We start from the raw sequence: 13,551 nt of genomic DNA on the forward strand, positions 1-13,551 counted from the left end.
TAAATGTGTGTAGATGCAATTGAATATACTTGTAGCAACATTGTTTAGAACAAGACTAGTTCTGCATATAACCGAATATAAAATAACAGATATATAAATGGATTAACAAAAAACATTTCTTATAAGGGAATATATTTCTTGTTTGGTCGAAATTAGTTTAAATTATTTTGGCAATAGATTATTTTAAATAGCCAAAAAAGTAGGATCCCTTCAAAACAAAAGACACAAGCAAAACATTACCAACACTGCGAAACAAAAGACTTAAGACACAAGCAAAACATTACCAATCATTCCACATTAGGGTGGAGCGATTTGAACACCACCACGGGCGCCTGCAGTTTCTGATTCTTGGGATTGTACTGAGCAATATGTCTACGGTGAAAATCGAGCCCCCGGATTTTGACTTGAAGTTTTTTTTTCAAGGTTTTTGGATATATGATATATGTAACAGCCAAACCACTGAGATTTTCGATCCAACACAAAAACAAAAATTGTAGCCAAGACAATAATTAAGAACTCTCTAGTACACAGAAAAAGCATTGGAACGCTCCTTCAGGCAGTGCTGTTTTGTTGTTTCTCTTTTCACAATTTTTTTCTGATAGCAGTTTCAGACAATTGCAGTAAAAGTGCCACTACATAATACAAACACGAAAGCGCGGTAGAAATGTGCAAAAATATATGTTTTCTCCATAAAAAGTATTGCAAGTAAATAACACCATTTCCTTTTATATACTTAAGGTTGCGATGAAGATGACGGCGAAAAGGCAGTTGCAGCCAAAAAACAAAAGCAAAAACGTCAGTATATATTTATGTGCAGAGGTACCGCGCTAAACATCCGGAGTCTGAAGCAGGCACTTCAATACACGACCCAAAATACAGCCACGAAGAGGAAGACTTTGTGGAAAGGCGGGAATTTTTTTTTTCATTTTTTTTTTTTTTTTGATTTAAAGTTGGTCAATACCTGCATATTGTGGTAATTAATTTCTATAAAATATTACTTTATTCGAAAAAATACATATTTACAAAAGATATTTTCTTAATGTATTGAACATAAAATATTGAAATATTAAAACTTTACCTTATAAATACACGATGTTGCTTTTTTGCAAGCTCTTTATTCCACATCAAATCTGGAACGTATTGATGTTGTTGTATTCGTTTTGTGGGGTAAAAATCGTAAACTACTTGATGCCAGTGAGCCGGAAGCGGCCCGGCATAGCGGGCAATTGTAAATGTATCCTCCAAACTGACAGTGTTGGCTCGATTTGTGCTCTGAAAAGAGAAGAGGGAAATATTAATGTTAAATTTGAAGAAAATCAGGGGGTTATGGCGTTATGGCCACTTACAAATTTTACAAAATCCAACATTTTTATACTGGCTTTCCAACTTTGTTCCAAATTTGTTTCAATGTTCTTCCAACTTTGTTCCAAATTTGTTTCAAAGTTCTTCCAACTTTGTTCCAAACTTGTTTCAAAGTTGTTCCAAATTTGTTTCAAAGTTCTTCCAAATTTGTTTCAAAGTTGTTCCAACTTTGTTCCAAATTTTAGCTTTTAATTTTAACTGTGATTTTATTTATTTTCCTTTAATTATTTGTTATTTATTGTATTAATATTGCCTATTAAAGACTAAAATAATTTGTATTCCATTTAAATATTGAAAAAGTTCCCGCACAAACCACATTCAATTTATGTGATACATGGAATAAAGCTATATATCATCACCTGAAATGCCCAAAGACGTAACCCTCAACGTAACCCTTTGAGGGTTACGTCTTTGGGCATTTCAGGTGACGATATGATATAAAATTATATGTATTGTTACGGAATTAGATTTAACTAATCTCCGTGTAGACGTTGTTTTATTCCCCGATACGATTTGTACCAAATAAAACAGGGTTCGTTTTAGATTACGTTTCTACAATGCTTTATTTACTTTATTACACTTATTCAGAACCGACTTTAATTACAAAGCACACAGCAAGTCTCTAGTTAGCACGCAGCTCTTATTTAACCGATCTGTTCAGTTCAACGCTTAAAACACAACTCAACTCAATGTTGCCATTCGTAACTCTATTTATACCCAAAATCTCCTTGGTCTAGAAATATCTAGAACATATGGCAACCTCTCGAATCTGTGCAGCGAACACACAGACGCACATTCGCACTAAGCGAACAACCATACTCACATACATACAAGTAGACAAGCACAGTAATGACGTAATTACAACAACAAACAACTACACGAAATACAAGAAGTAGGAACTAAACGATAATTACATTATTATGGCAAAACAAACAAAAGAACATTAACAAAAGGTAATGTAACGACTAGAATGATGAAGAGAGTTCTACATGGTAGTTGTTGTTGCTTAAATAAAGTAACTGCGTAATACAAACTTTACGTTATAATTCAAATTTTTAAATTAACGGAAATTAAACTAAACTAACTTAAACCTATCAGTTACATTCGTAACAGTATGTAATAATATGACGAGAAAATTGGTGAGAAAAAAAGGCTTATGTCATTCTGGATATGTCGTGTGGCTTTAACGATTGTTATTTATCTGCTTAAAGTGACTCCAAAATTTTTTCCAAAAAGCTCATCTATAAAAACTTTAAAAGTTTTTTGTGCATGAGCTTTTTTCTATCGAATCACCTTGTAATTAAGATTTTATCTAATCTTATGCAAAAGCTCATCAAAATATGACACAGGGATATGAGGTTGTACAAAAGTCATAACCCTATTATTTACATTTTTCAAATAACTGTAAACACAAACACTCACAAAAACAAACAGAAGCGGAAAAATAGAAAAAATGTTTAATAAAAATAAAATGGATGTAGCTTTAATTTAATATAAATTGTAAACAACATATTTAATAGCAGTTTGTCAGATTATTTTGTGCAGTATTCCATTCCATTTGTAATTTTCAAGCAATTCTTTTTGCAAATTCGCGTATGGTATACGTAAACAAAGATCAGCTGACTGGCATATTATCAGTGTTGCCGTTCGAAAAATGATTTTCGGCCCAAAATTTTCCTAAAAACGGCCCAAAACTAAAAATTAAAACAAAAATATATATTTCTCATAGATACCTTTTATTACATTTAGAAAAATCGAAAAAAATATTGTCTTTTTTACGTAAAGGTAGTATGTCGTAAATTGTCTGAGATATAATGATTGGAAGTCAACAATTTATTGTGATTTGAATGTAGCATATAAACTTTAAGTGCGTGTTTCTCGAAACGGCGTTTTTGAAGTCGGTGCCAACGATAGCTCTAAAACGAATTGACCGATCTTCATATGACCTTATTATATTATTCATGTGAGCTTATAAAATACATAAAACGCTTGCCTTTAAGCGAGACAGATTAAAAAAATTATTTTGCCCAATTTTTTGACAAAAAAAAGTCAACTTTTTTCGGTAAAGTCGAAATTTTGACTTTGACAGCTCAAATTTTTTTAAGAATATTTTTTTTAAACTCTGTTTTGTCAGGTTCCTAAAACGCTTACAAAAATATACTATGGTCGGCCCATCCGTTTTCGAGCTATCGTTGGCACCGCAAAACGCTTTTACAAAAAGATGGTTTCGCAGATAGCCATTTACCTCAAGAATATGCACTATTTTTCAACAACAAAAATTCCAAAGGCAATATAAGATGTGTTCTTTGAGATGAAAAAAGTATAGTTTCACAGAGTACTAGCAAATTCCAATCTGTTATTATTAAATCCGGGTCACATTCTACAAGTCTGAGAAAATGTAATACCTGGTTCATAATAGGCAAAACTTCGTATGAGGTTACCTTATATGTAGTTATTGTATTTAGTAGTTTAAGGGCCATTATTACATCCTTTCTTTTACTATTGGATGAATGCATTAAACTATAACAAAAGAAGAGTTGTAATAAAGGGGGGTACTTGGGTCACTTTTATAGTCTATTCTCTTATTATTTTGATCTAGGAATTTAACTCCAAAACAGCAAATTTTATTTCAAACTTTTCATTTTCTATTAATTAAGAGTGCATAAATGTAATTGTCAGCTTTTGTGCCTACAAATATTTATGAAGTTTCGAGCTGGTACGATTTATTTTTGTAGTCAATGTCAATGTCTTTTTTATTTATTTTTTATAAAAAAAGACAATTTGAGTTGACACTCGGATATAAATAGGATAAACCTGAACTATCTGCTTGAAATTCATTCTTAAGGTTTTTAATTATAGGTAAAATATATGCCAAAAATAGAAAAAAAAAACCTCTAGCTTGGCATGATTCCGTTGCCACCAATTATGAACTTTTTTTATTTATGAACACAATGCATGAATCTTTACCAAATACTTAAGTATCACGAAAAATATATTTCAAAACCCGGGTAACTAAAAGTTAAAAGTGGCAATTAATCTACTAGGAGGACCTTCTTGGCATTAAGTTTTAATGTGAAAATTATTTTTTTAATGCCACCAAATTGCTTTATTTTACGTTTTCATATCCATTCAATAGTAAAAGTAAGCATGTAATAATAGCCCAAAGACTAATATTTGATATTTTATAAAATATTGTTTAAAATTATTAGCATGAAAACGGCCCAAAAGGGATTTGGGCCGCCCATCGGCCCAAAATTAAAAATTATTTTTTATTCGGCCCAAATTTGGTCCGAAATGCCCAAAACGGCAACACTGCATATTATATCATTTTAGACTAGTATAAACACCTAGGATTTGAAAGTTGGATTTAGAAATCGAGTCGATTTAAAATGACTAGTCTAAACGGGCTATAAGCTTATTATAATATAATTCTCATGCTTTTTTGGTATGTTGGGTGTATACTTGACAACATGTCATTGTCAAAAATAGCTCTGTTCCAGAACTAAAAAGTTTTTACAATTTTTACCACTTTTACACATTTTGCGTTCCCGTACACAAAATTTATATGAAAATCGTTTACGACTTTTACCACTTTATAAAGTACGGGAGCAGGCCAAATGATTGCATATGTATATGTACACATGTAAATAAAAACATGTATGTATGTATGCCGGTTACATTTAGAATTTAAATGAACATAAAACTTAAACTTGAGACCGAAAATTCTGTACACACACAATGGTTTTGAATGGCATCCTTGCCTGGCTTCAGTAGTGGGACCACCCTGCCCACTTTCCAGACTGCGGGAACGATGTTGGTGGCTAGCGACAGGTTGAGAACTTTAGTGAGATACTCCACTCCCGGTACATTCAACTGTTGCCTTGGATGATTTAGCGTTCGTGATGACATTTGCAACATCATCCATTGTAAATTGTGGGGGTTCATCCTCAGCTTAAAGAGATCTAATGCAACGTAGTACTCTTCTACCTGTTTCAGGGGTACTCGACAAACTGTCGAGTGAAATAACTTGCGCACCTCTTTGGATCAGTCAGAGCAACGTTACGTGACTTAGGTCCTATCTTCCTAACTGTTGCCCACAATTCGCTACAACGAGGGGTAATAACCCATTAAGGAAAGCATGAGAACTTAGTTTAAATGTCCCACCCAAAAATGTGAGAAAGCATTTGACATTGGAGAAAGCACTTAAATTGGTTTTGAGGAAAGTAGAATAAAATGCATCAGAAACCTATACTGGATAAAGATAGCCAATATTCAAATAGTTGGCGAACATACTAATAATGCTCCAATTTTAAAAGTCTTATGACAGGGGTGCATTGTATATACAGCACATTGTTTACAATAAAGGAAAAGGGAGAAGTTGGGGGTGTTCACTAGTAAATATTGTTTATTATAATAGGGGTTTAAAAGAGGAAACAAATAAACTTTGTTTATTGTTGTCACCGCAATCTTCCGACGACATTATAACCAGACCCAACCTATATCAGAAGTATATGTTCGTACATGTCATCCCAAAACTTACCTAAATTACAATACAATAATAACATAAATTGTTTTGTATTTGATTTTATAAATCGGTTTTGTTGTAAAATCGACATAGGAATATTATTAAATACTGTATCTTGACATCTAAGTATTGTTGTTACGAGGGCGGCACATCATATACATCCAAATTCCGATTATATTGAATTTTTAGAAAAATATGCGTGTATGTATGCGTACATGTGCATGTAAAGGGTTATTATAAAAATTAAACTGTGTTGGATTGTTGCTCTTCTGCTACTTCATTTGTTATTGGTGAAATGTATTTTAAGCTTAAAGATATAGTATTAACATAAAAAATAAAGAAAGATAAAACAAATATAAAATCCTAACAACGCATGCGCATGTTGCTAGTCTAACTTAATTTCTAATTTTAATTATTCAATTCGTACAATATATGCGATATAGTACCACTAGATTCAACATTACTAAGGGCTATATTAGCCAAATGAGGTTCATAACGGCGAATGCTCCGCTTTGCCGTTGTGGTATAAATCACCAAATTGCGCAGAATTAGGGCAGCGGTTAAACGGATGCTTTTTGTAACGGGACCTTCATTTTCATCCATCAGCTCTTTGCTGTTCATAAAGTCGGCAGTATGGCGCTTGATGGCCTGTAGTGCTGACGAACCCATTGTCGCTTGAGAGGATGTGGATCCAGAAGAAGAAGGCGATGATGTATTTGTGCGCTGTGATAATTCAATGTTACGTACAATGGTTACGGGAGGCTTTGAGGGTGCTATATTATGTGCACCAGTTGCTATTCTGCGCTGAACAGCTGCTCGAAGACTTTCCACAGTTAAGTGACGATCGATTAGATGGGTCATAAGAGAAAAACGTTTTCGCGGTATACCATCACATAGTCCTGGACCAATTCCCCATTGACAAAATATTTCAGCCGAGGGATCCAAATGATCGGGTGCATGTTGAGTGCACACATGATGTTGTAAATCATTAAGAGATTTGAATTTTTTACGTGGACAATTACGCCAGTCGCAAATGAAGAGCCATTGGGCATCCGCTGCCGTTAGTTGGGGCACAACGGTTTGTGGCTGTGCTGTAGGGGGTTGCGTTGATGGTGCTATGGGGGGAGTTGTTGAGGGCTGAACTGCAGGCATGGGCGTTGTGCTGCCGGTACCAGAAACTGCGGTGGTGCCAGTACTGCTGGTTGTATTCGATGTCGCAGCATTTGTGATTTGAGAAGAAGCAGGTGCTGCTGTCGTTATTAAACTTCCCGCAGTTGTAACCGAGCTGGTTTTTGTGATATCTTCTTTTTTGTTATCCTTTTCCAAAGTTGTAGGATTTGGTATGACGCTTGATGGATTAACCATAAGAGCTGGGGTACTAGATACAGAGCCACTGTTACTGTTGGTATTTACAGCTGCTACTAATGGCGGCGGTCCACTGCCTATATTTGGTGGCAATTTCACTGTTGGCAATGAAGGTTTAATAAGCGTCGGTGGTGGCGGTGTTCCTTGTATTAAGGGTTTTTTATTCGGATTGGCTATTAAAGAGGGTGGTGGTGGGGCAGATTCCATAGCCTGTAATGAATTGGGAGAATAAAGTAACAAAACTGTATGTACGTACATATATAAGTTGTTATTACAGTCGAACCTCTCTATAACGAAGTTTCTCTATAATGTACTAGCGTCGATCCCCAAGTGCTACGTTATAGAGAAGTTCGACTGTATATGTAAAGCGTAAAGAGCAACACAAAAGCAACCACCAGCATATCATAAGAAATAAATAGTGCAAATGAGGATTAAGCCTCTAATGGCATGATAGCTTCTTGGGAAACAACAACCATTTCCATAGAGTTTTCCGAATAAGCCAATATGTATTAAAAGCTTTCTACTATATAAACCATAAGGGCCAAACCTATAGCTCTGCGTGTTGCGTGTGCGTTCAAAAATACAAAAACAAAATACATACATGTATTTCAAATTGAAAACAACAACAAATACATGTATTTTGTTTTTGTATTTTTGAACGCACACGCAGAGCTTTAGGTTTCGCCCTGAAATACATGCATTTTGTTTTTGTATTTTTCAACGCACACGAAACACGCAGAGCTATAGGTTTGGCCCTGAGAAACAAGCAATGCTAAAAAATTAGAAATAAAGCAAATTTGTTTGGGCCAAAAAGTAAAGCAAAAAAAGATCTTATGCAAAGGGAAAATAAAAACAAAATCTGTGGCAAAAGGCAAATGAATATGAATTGGATATGTAATGATCCTCTCACAGAAGCACAGACCTTTGCTGGCAACATCTCTGGAGCTTTAGGTGTTAATATAGCTGAAGCAGTCACAACATTTGGATTAATATGAGGTTGATGTTGTTGTTGCTGTTGTAATTGTGACTGTTGGGAAGAATGTTGTTGCTGATGTTGTTGGGGCATAACAGAAAATGAAGATATTTTTTGTTGTATTATAGATGGATGTTGTTGCTGTTGTTCTAAGACAGCTCGAATTTGTTTTTGTACCTGTTGTGTTTGTTGTTGCTGTGAATTTACCACTTGCGGATGTTGAGTTGTTATAATTGTTTGAGGATTTAGCTGACATTGTTGTGGTGGTGGCTGTGCTTGTGTAATTACCGTTTCCTTGATTTCAATTGCCCTTCCAGCTCCAAGAATTACATGGCGTTTCTCTGATGGTCCTGAGATAATATGTTGCTGTATAATCGATTGATGTTGTTGCAACTGGGGTATGGCCACCGGTGTGGGTGGTGTTGATGTTTGTTGTACAATGGACACTCCTTTGTTGATGGTATTTATACGTGATATAGTACCGGGCTGCTGAGAAACATTGGAAGTCGTTTGAGGTACCGGTTGATGGAGTTTAATGGTGGCCGGTATTTGATTTAATTGATTCAATAAAGATGGCGACATTTGTCCGGCTTGAATTTGGTTGGTTGACTGTTGTGGTGGTTGTGTTGAAATTGTAGGCGCCACAGTGGGTGCTGTGGCTGTTTGTATAATTTGCCTTGGCTGAATGTGTGTGGCCGCACCTGTTTGGGGATTAATGAAAATCTGCTGTGGCGTTTGTGGTCTTTGGGTGACAAGAACCTGTTGGCCCTGAGGTGTTGTCATAATCATTTTCTGCGGCTGACCTTGAGTAGTGGTGGTAATGATTTGTTGTTGTGTTCCTTGTCCCGATAAAGTATTTTGTTGTAATATTATTATGGTCTTAGCACCGGTCGATTGCTGTTGAGGTGTTTGTGTCACTAAGACAGTCTGCGTTGGCTGTGGCTGAGGCGGAGGTTGGGGTGCTGGTTGAGCCACTAAATAAGTCTGACCCTGTTGATTGGTGGCCAGCACGTATTGCGTCGGAGCTTGGTTGGCCGTTGGCTGCATAACCTGTTGTATAATTTGTTGCTGCTGACTGTTATCCGCCATGGGTTTCTGGTGAACTATAACTGGTACAGTCTGTAGTCCTTGATCGGTCTTTATTGTTGCCATTGCATTGGGCAATTGATGTATGGTCGGTTGTCCCGGTCCTGCTGTTTGATTGATTTTTAATTGCGGCACTTGGTTAGTTTGGAAAACCAACTGACGAGGCATAGTTCCAGCAGAAGTTGATTGCTGCACAATTAGTGATGGCTGTGGTAAAGATGGCGTTGGATCTTTACTAACGCTTGGTGTTGTTGTTTGAGTAGCTGCTAATTCTTCTAAATCTTCATCCTCTAAAATGGATGCCGCCATTTCAGCATATAAGTTGGCTGCATTTTTTGATGGTGTGACTGGAGTGTCCTCCTTAGGCAGTTCTCCTGCTAAACGTTTGTTTTGATGTGGCGGTTCTTCCAGTTTGCGTTTCTGTATTAAACCTGCTGGCACGGGAGGATCGATCATTTTCTTATCCAAAATATCCACTAACATTTGATTTGCCAATAATATGGGTCTCCCCGATGCATCTTTTGCCACGTTTGCTCCACTAAGTGGTGCCAATGGAGGTGGTGTAGACTCAGTTATATGTTTTTTCTCTAAAGCCAATTGTGGATTGAGCGGTTTAATTGTGGTCTGACCAACTTTGACAGGTGTATTCTGCATTAAAGGATTATTAACCAATGCCGTGATGGCAGTGCTGGGAACTTTTATGGGTTGAGGTGGACCTGTCGTTGTTTGCTGCGACAAAGTACTACTGCTGGTAGTATTCGTAATTGTAGCTGTGGTGTTAACCATACTAGTTGCAGCTCCTGTGGTGGTTGTAGTTACCGAATCCTTTTGTTTTTGCTGCCTTTGATTTACCTTATTTGCTAGCAAACTTTTGATCAGAGAAGTTTGCGACGCTTGTGATTGCGATGAAGTTTGATTATTCGCTTCCGGTGATTCTATTAAGGATGCACCATCAACCTGAGATTGAGATATGTTTGGTACTACCGCTTCGGAAGACGAATCTTCAATTTTTTTAGGCGCTTCCGATTCTTCTATATCCATTTTTTCCTCACACTTGATGTCAATAGATTGTGTATTTGCAGTACCATCGCTAAAATTTGTTGTTTCAGCCACATCAGATGTTGTTGGCGGATTTGCAGAAGGAGCTGCCACTTTAACAGTTTCTCCAGTACCAGTTGATGTGGTATTTACCACTACATCGCCACTACTGACTGTATTGGAAGTTGTGGTTGGTGCACTTTCTACTTTTATTTTCTTTTTTGTTTTACGAGCCGGAGAAGAGTTCTCATTTAGCTTGCCGGCCGGAGAATTCGGACCACTGGCAATGGGCTTTTGCTGCATCGGAAGGGGTTGTGCCCGTATTCGTATTGAAACATAATACAATCCAGGCAGCTCTGTTCCATCCATTTTACGTACTATAGCAGGACCCACAGCCGCAGTAAAAAGCAATTTTACCAATTTAGGAAACTGCATGTGATTCACCACGGAATGTTTGCCCGACTTTTGGCAATGTGACAAATACATACGATATAATTCCTGTTGTTCGATGTGACACTCGTTGCTGGACACACGTTCAAATGTGGCACCCAACCATGCCAAGGCGTATTGTTCATCATCGTGGGTAAAATTTTGTGGAGACATTTGTGAATTAGGTGTTGTAATATGCGGATGTGATGTTTGGGGCTGTTGAACTTGTTGTTGCTGTTGGAAATGTATTTTTTCCACAGGAGCAGGGACCGCACCGTGAGAAGAATGAAATGGAGGAATAACATCACTACCACTCATTTCACCCAATATTCCGGGTGGTTGATTGGTTATTATTTGAGTTTTATGCATAACCTGATGAGGGTTATTGGATTTTTGTATAACAACAGCATTCTGCAGATTAGCAATATTTTGCGCCACCATTGGCAACATATTACCGGGTACTGTCTCAACCACCCGCATAAGAATACAGCCATCTGTACCATAGGACTGAGCCTCAACAGAAATCAATGAAATCAATTGATCCACAATGCCTCGTACTTGCATCATGGAATTACAACTTTTTGTACCCAAGCAAGTTAATGCATATATAGCCTCTAAAGTAAATATCAAAAGCATTATATCGTTGAGCGACAAGAAAAGTGATATTGTGTTGTAAAATTTTGCATTCAAACATTTCAATACGTAATCTTCGTTGGCCTCCCGTTGGCATAGTTTATAGAGAATTTCTAAGCAGTTTATTATAACACCTCGGTCTGGACCATCGATGCCATCAACTATGGTGGCCATAAGGCAGCGGCTAAGATCATCAATTGTGGGGTCTGCTAGATCCAACTCCAATGCAATATTGCCCGTTATTTCTAATGCTTGTATATGGACATTGCTCCATCTTATATTGGAACTCATAACCAAAAATCTTAGAAATGTCTTGTTCTTTACCAGAGCTTGTATATTCTCAGGGAAAAAACTGACATTACGCAAAATCGATACCACTTGGAGTACACGTTGACCCACATAATCATGAGTTCCCAAACCTCGTCGTAAATTTAAGAAATACAACTCCTTACAATCGTGCCATAGCCCATCTTCATCTACATCTTGTTTGCCATCATCCCAATCATCAATTATCCCAGATTCTCTCAATGATTGCTCATCTGTATACAAGTCTAGTATTTGTGGTTGATCATTCAACAAATCATACCAGAAACCATACAAAGAATGATGCCTTACTCCATTGTAGACATGTTGAAATAGCTTCCTCATAGTATAATCACAATATACTCCAGTATGGGCTAGTAAAGCATCCACAAGTTTTGGATATTCATTTACTTTCAAAGTGTGTTTGCTTTCATTTGCCATTAGGGTACAGGCATTAATTGCAAAATCCTGTTCATTGGGTAACGGCGAGAGTAGTGATAACATAAGTTTTTCATATGGCGATGATTTATGCAGATCTGTTGACAGCTTAAATTGGCGCCTCCGATCCATATTAACATGATGTTGTTTATAATTGTAGGTCATGGCTACATTATTTGCCGGATTTGCACCAGTGCCGCCATATACACTTGATGGATAACGGGAAGAACCTTTGCTACCTCCTCTGCCGCCCATGAATTCTGCCATATCAGCAGCATCCATGGCATCAATTTTTTCAGGATCTTCGCCGAAGTAATATACACGTTCATATTTTTCCAAATATCGTCGATATATGAATTTCAAACCGGCCGAACCATTAACTATTTTCTCTTTCCATCCCAGTTCCTTTAGTATTTCATCCCATTGATCTCTTGAATTTACTTTTAAAAATCCACCACGTTCAGTGACCTCACAATACAGACGATGAAGATCTACTTCACGACCTGTTATTCTGGGTATGTTCCTTATTATTGTCCTACAAAAAAGAAATATGGGAATTATTTGAGTTAAATACACATTTAGTATAACACCTATTTTAAATAAATATAAGTTATGTACACTTGTAGACTGGATGTGAAATAATGAAATGTATACTTGAAATTTCATTAGCTATGGTAATATTGCAGAACGGACACTACCAAGTACCAACAAATAAGTTATTATCAATTCCAAAGCAATGGCGTTAAAATTAAAAACACGCAATAATACTAAGAACTTGTTTGCTTATTGGCTTAATAATTCATCCGGTTAAAAATGAGACACTACATTTGATGAAATAAACAAAGGCCTAAATCCAAGCATCCCTACACACTATGAACACTATGTCCCACACAAACCCACATGCAATAGTATGAATACTCACCCTCTTTTCTCATGGAATAGCTGCAAATCTCGATAAAATTCTTCAGGTGGCTTTGGAGGATTTTTTCCTTTAATGGTTGTTGTAGCTGCTGATGCATTTTCCGATTTATCCTCAGATTGTTTGTCTCCACGATTTTGATTTCGTGACCTTAATGGTGTCGTTCCAGTTGGTGTCGTATTTGTAGAAGCACCAGTATTTGATGAATTTTCACTCTGAGGCAAAGCGGTTGCCTTCGCTGTTTCAGTGATCAACATTCTTGTTTCTTTTTTACATTGGTTATCGAAAAATTAATAATTTTTATTTCAGAAAAATGCAACAACAGACGAAGAGGAACGCGTAAAATTTAATGCCGCCGCCATCTGTCATGGTAAAAACCGTGTTCGTTGCCAATCATAAAAAATGACACAATACTGTGCAGTTGGCAAGTCAGAAACATTAAGCGGGTATGGCGACGCAAGAAACTAAACCGTCGATTAC

The 13,551-nt window shown here is 36.7% G+C and overlaps 2 protein-coding genes across 3 annotated transcripts in view; both read right to left on the bottom strand.

The window, feature by feature from the left end:
* DCAF12 (DDB1 and CUL4 associated factor 12-like protein) overlaps positions 1-13,551 on the bottom strand; it is a 398,057-nt gene that overhangs the window by 368,147 nt on the left and 16,359 nt on the right. The gene's annotated exons all lie outside the window — the stretch shown is intronic.
* Positions 5,934-13,488, bottom strand: Bap170 (Brahma associated protein 170kD). 2 transcript variants are annotated; one of them, XM_073987048.1, is made up of 3 exons: positions 13,075-13,488; positions 8,403-12,687; positions 5,934-7,462 (listed from the first exon to the last, which is right to left on the bottom strand). In XM_073987048.1, exons 1-3 carry the CDS (start codon positions 13,326-13,328, stop codon positions 6,296-6,298), a joined length of 5,706 nt encoding a protein of 1,901 aa, XP_073843149.1. In that variant the 5' UTR covers positions 13,329-13,488; the 3' UTR covers positions 5,934-6,295. The 2 variants fall into 2 exon arrangements, with proteins under 2 accessions (XP_073843149.1, XP_073843140.1); XM_073987039.1 differs by having other exon boundaries at positions 8,175-12,687.

The sequence above is a fragment of the Musca autumnalis genome, unplaced genomic scaffold (assembly GCF_047663935.1).
Source record: "Musca autumnalis isolate F117 unplaced genomic scaffold, ASM4766393v1 scaffold_1, whole genome shotgun sequence".
Taxonomy (NCBI): Eukaryota; Metazoa; Arthropoda; class Insecta; order Diptera; family Muscidae; genus Musca; species Musca autumnalis.

Excerpts from the sequence above, each read along its gene's own strand:
- Bap170 (XM_073987039.1), bottom strand. The coding sequence starts at position 13,328 with ATGTTGATCACTGAAACAGCGAAGGCAACCGCTTTGCCTCAGAGTGAA. Across the intron at positions 12,688-13,074 it reads CTATTCCATGAGAAAAGAGG|GACAATAATAAGGAACATAC; the intron begins GTGAGTATTCAT and ends TCTTTTTTGTAG. Across the intron at positions 7,463-8,174 it reads CAGAGATGTTGCCAGCAAAG|GCTATGGAATCTGCCCCACC; the intron begins GTCTGTGCTTCT and ends AATTCATTACAG.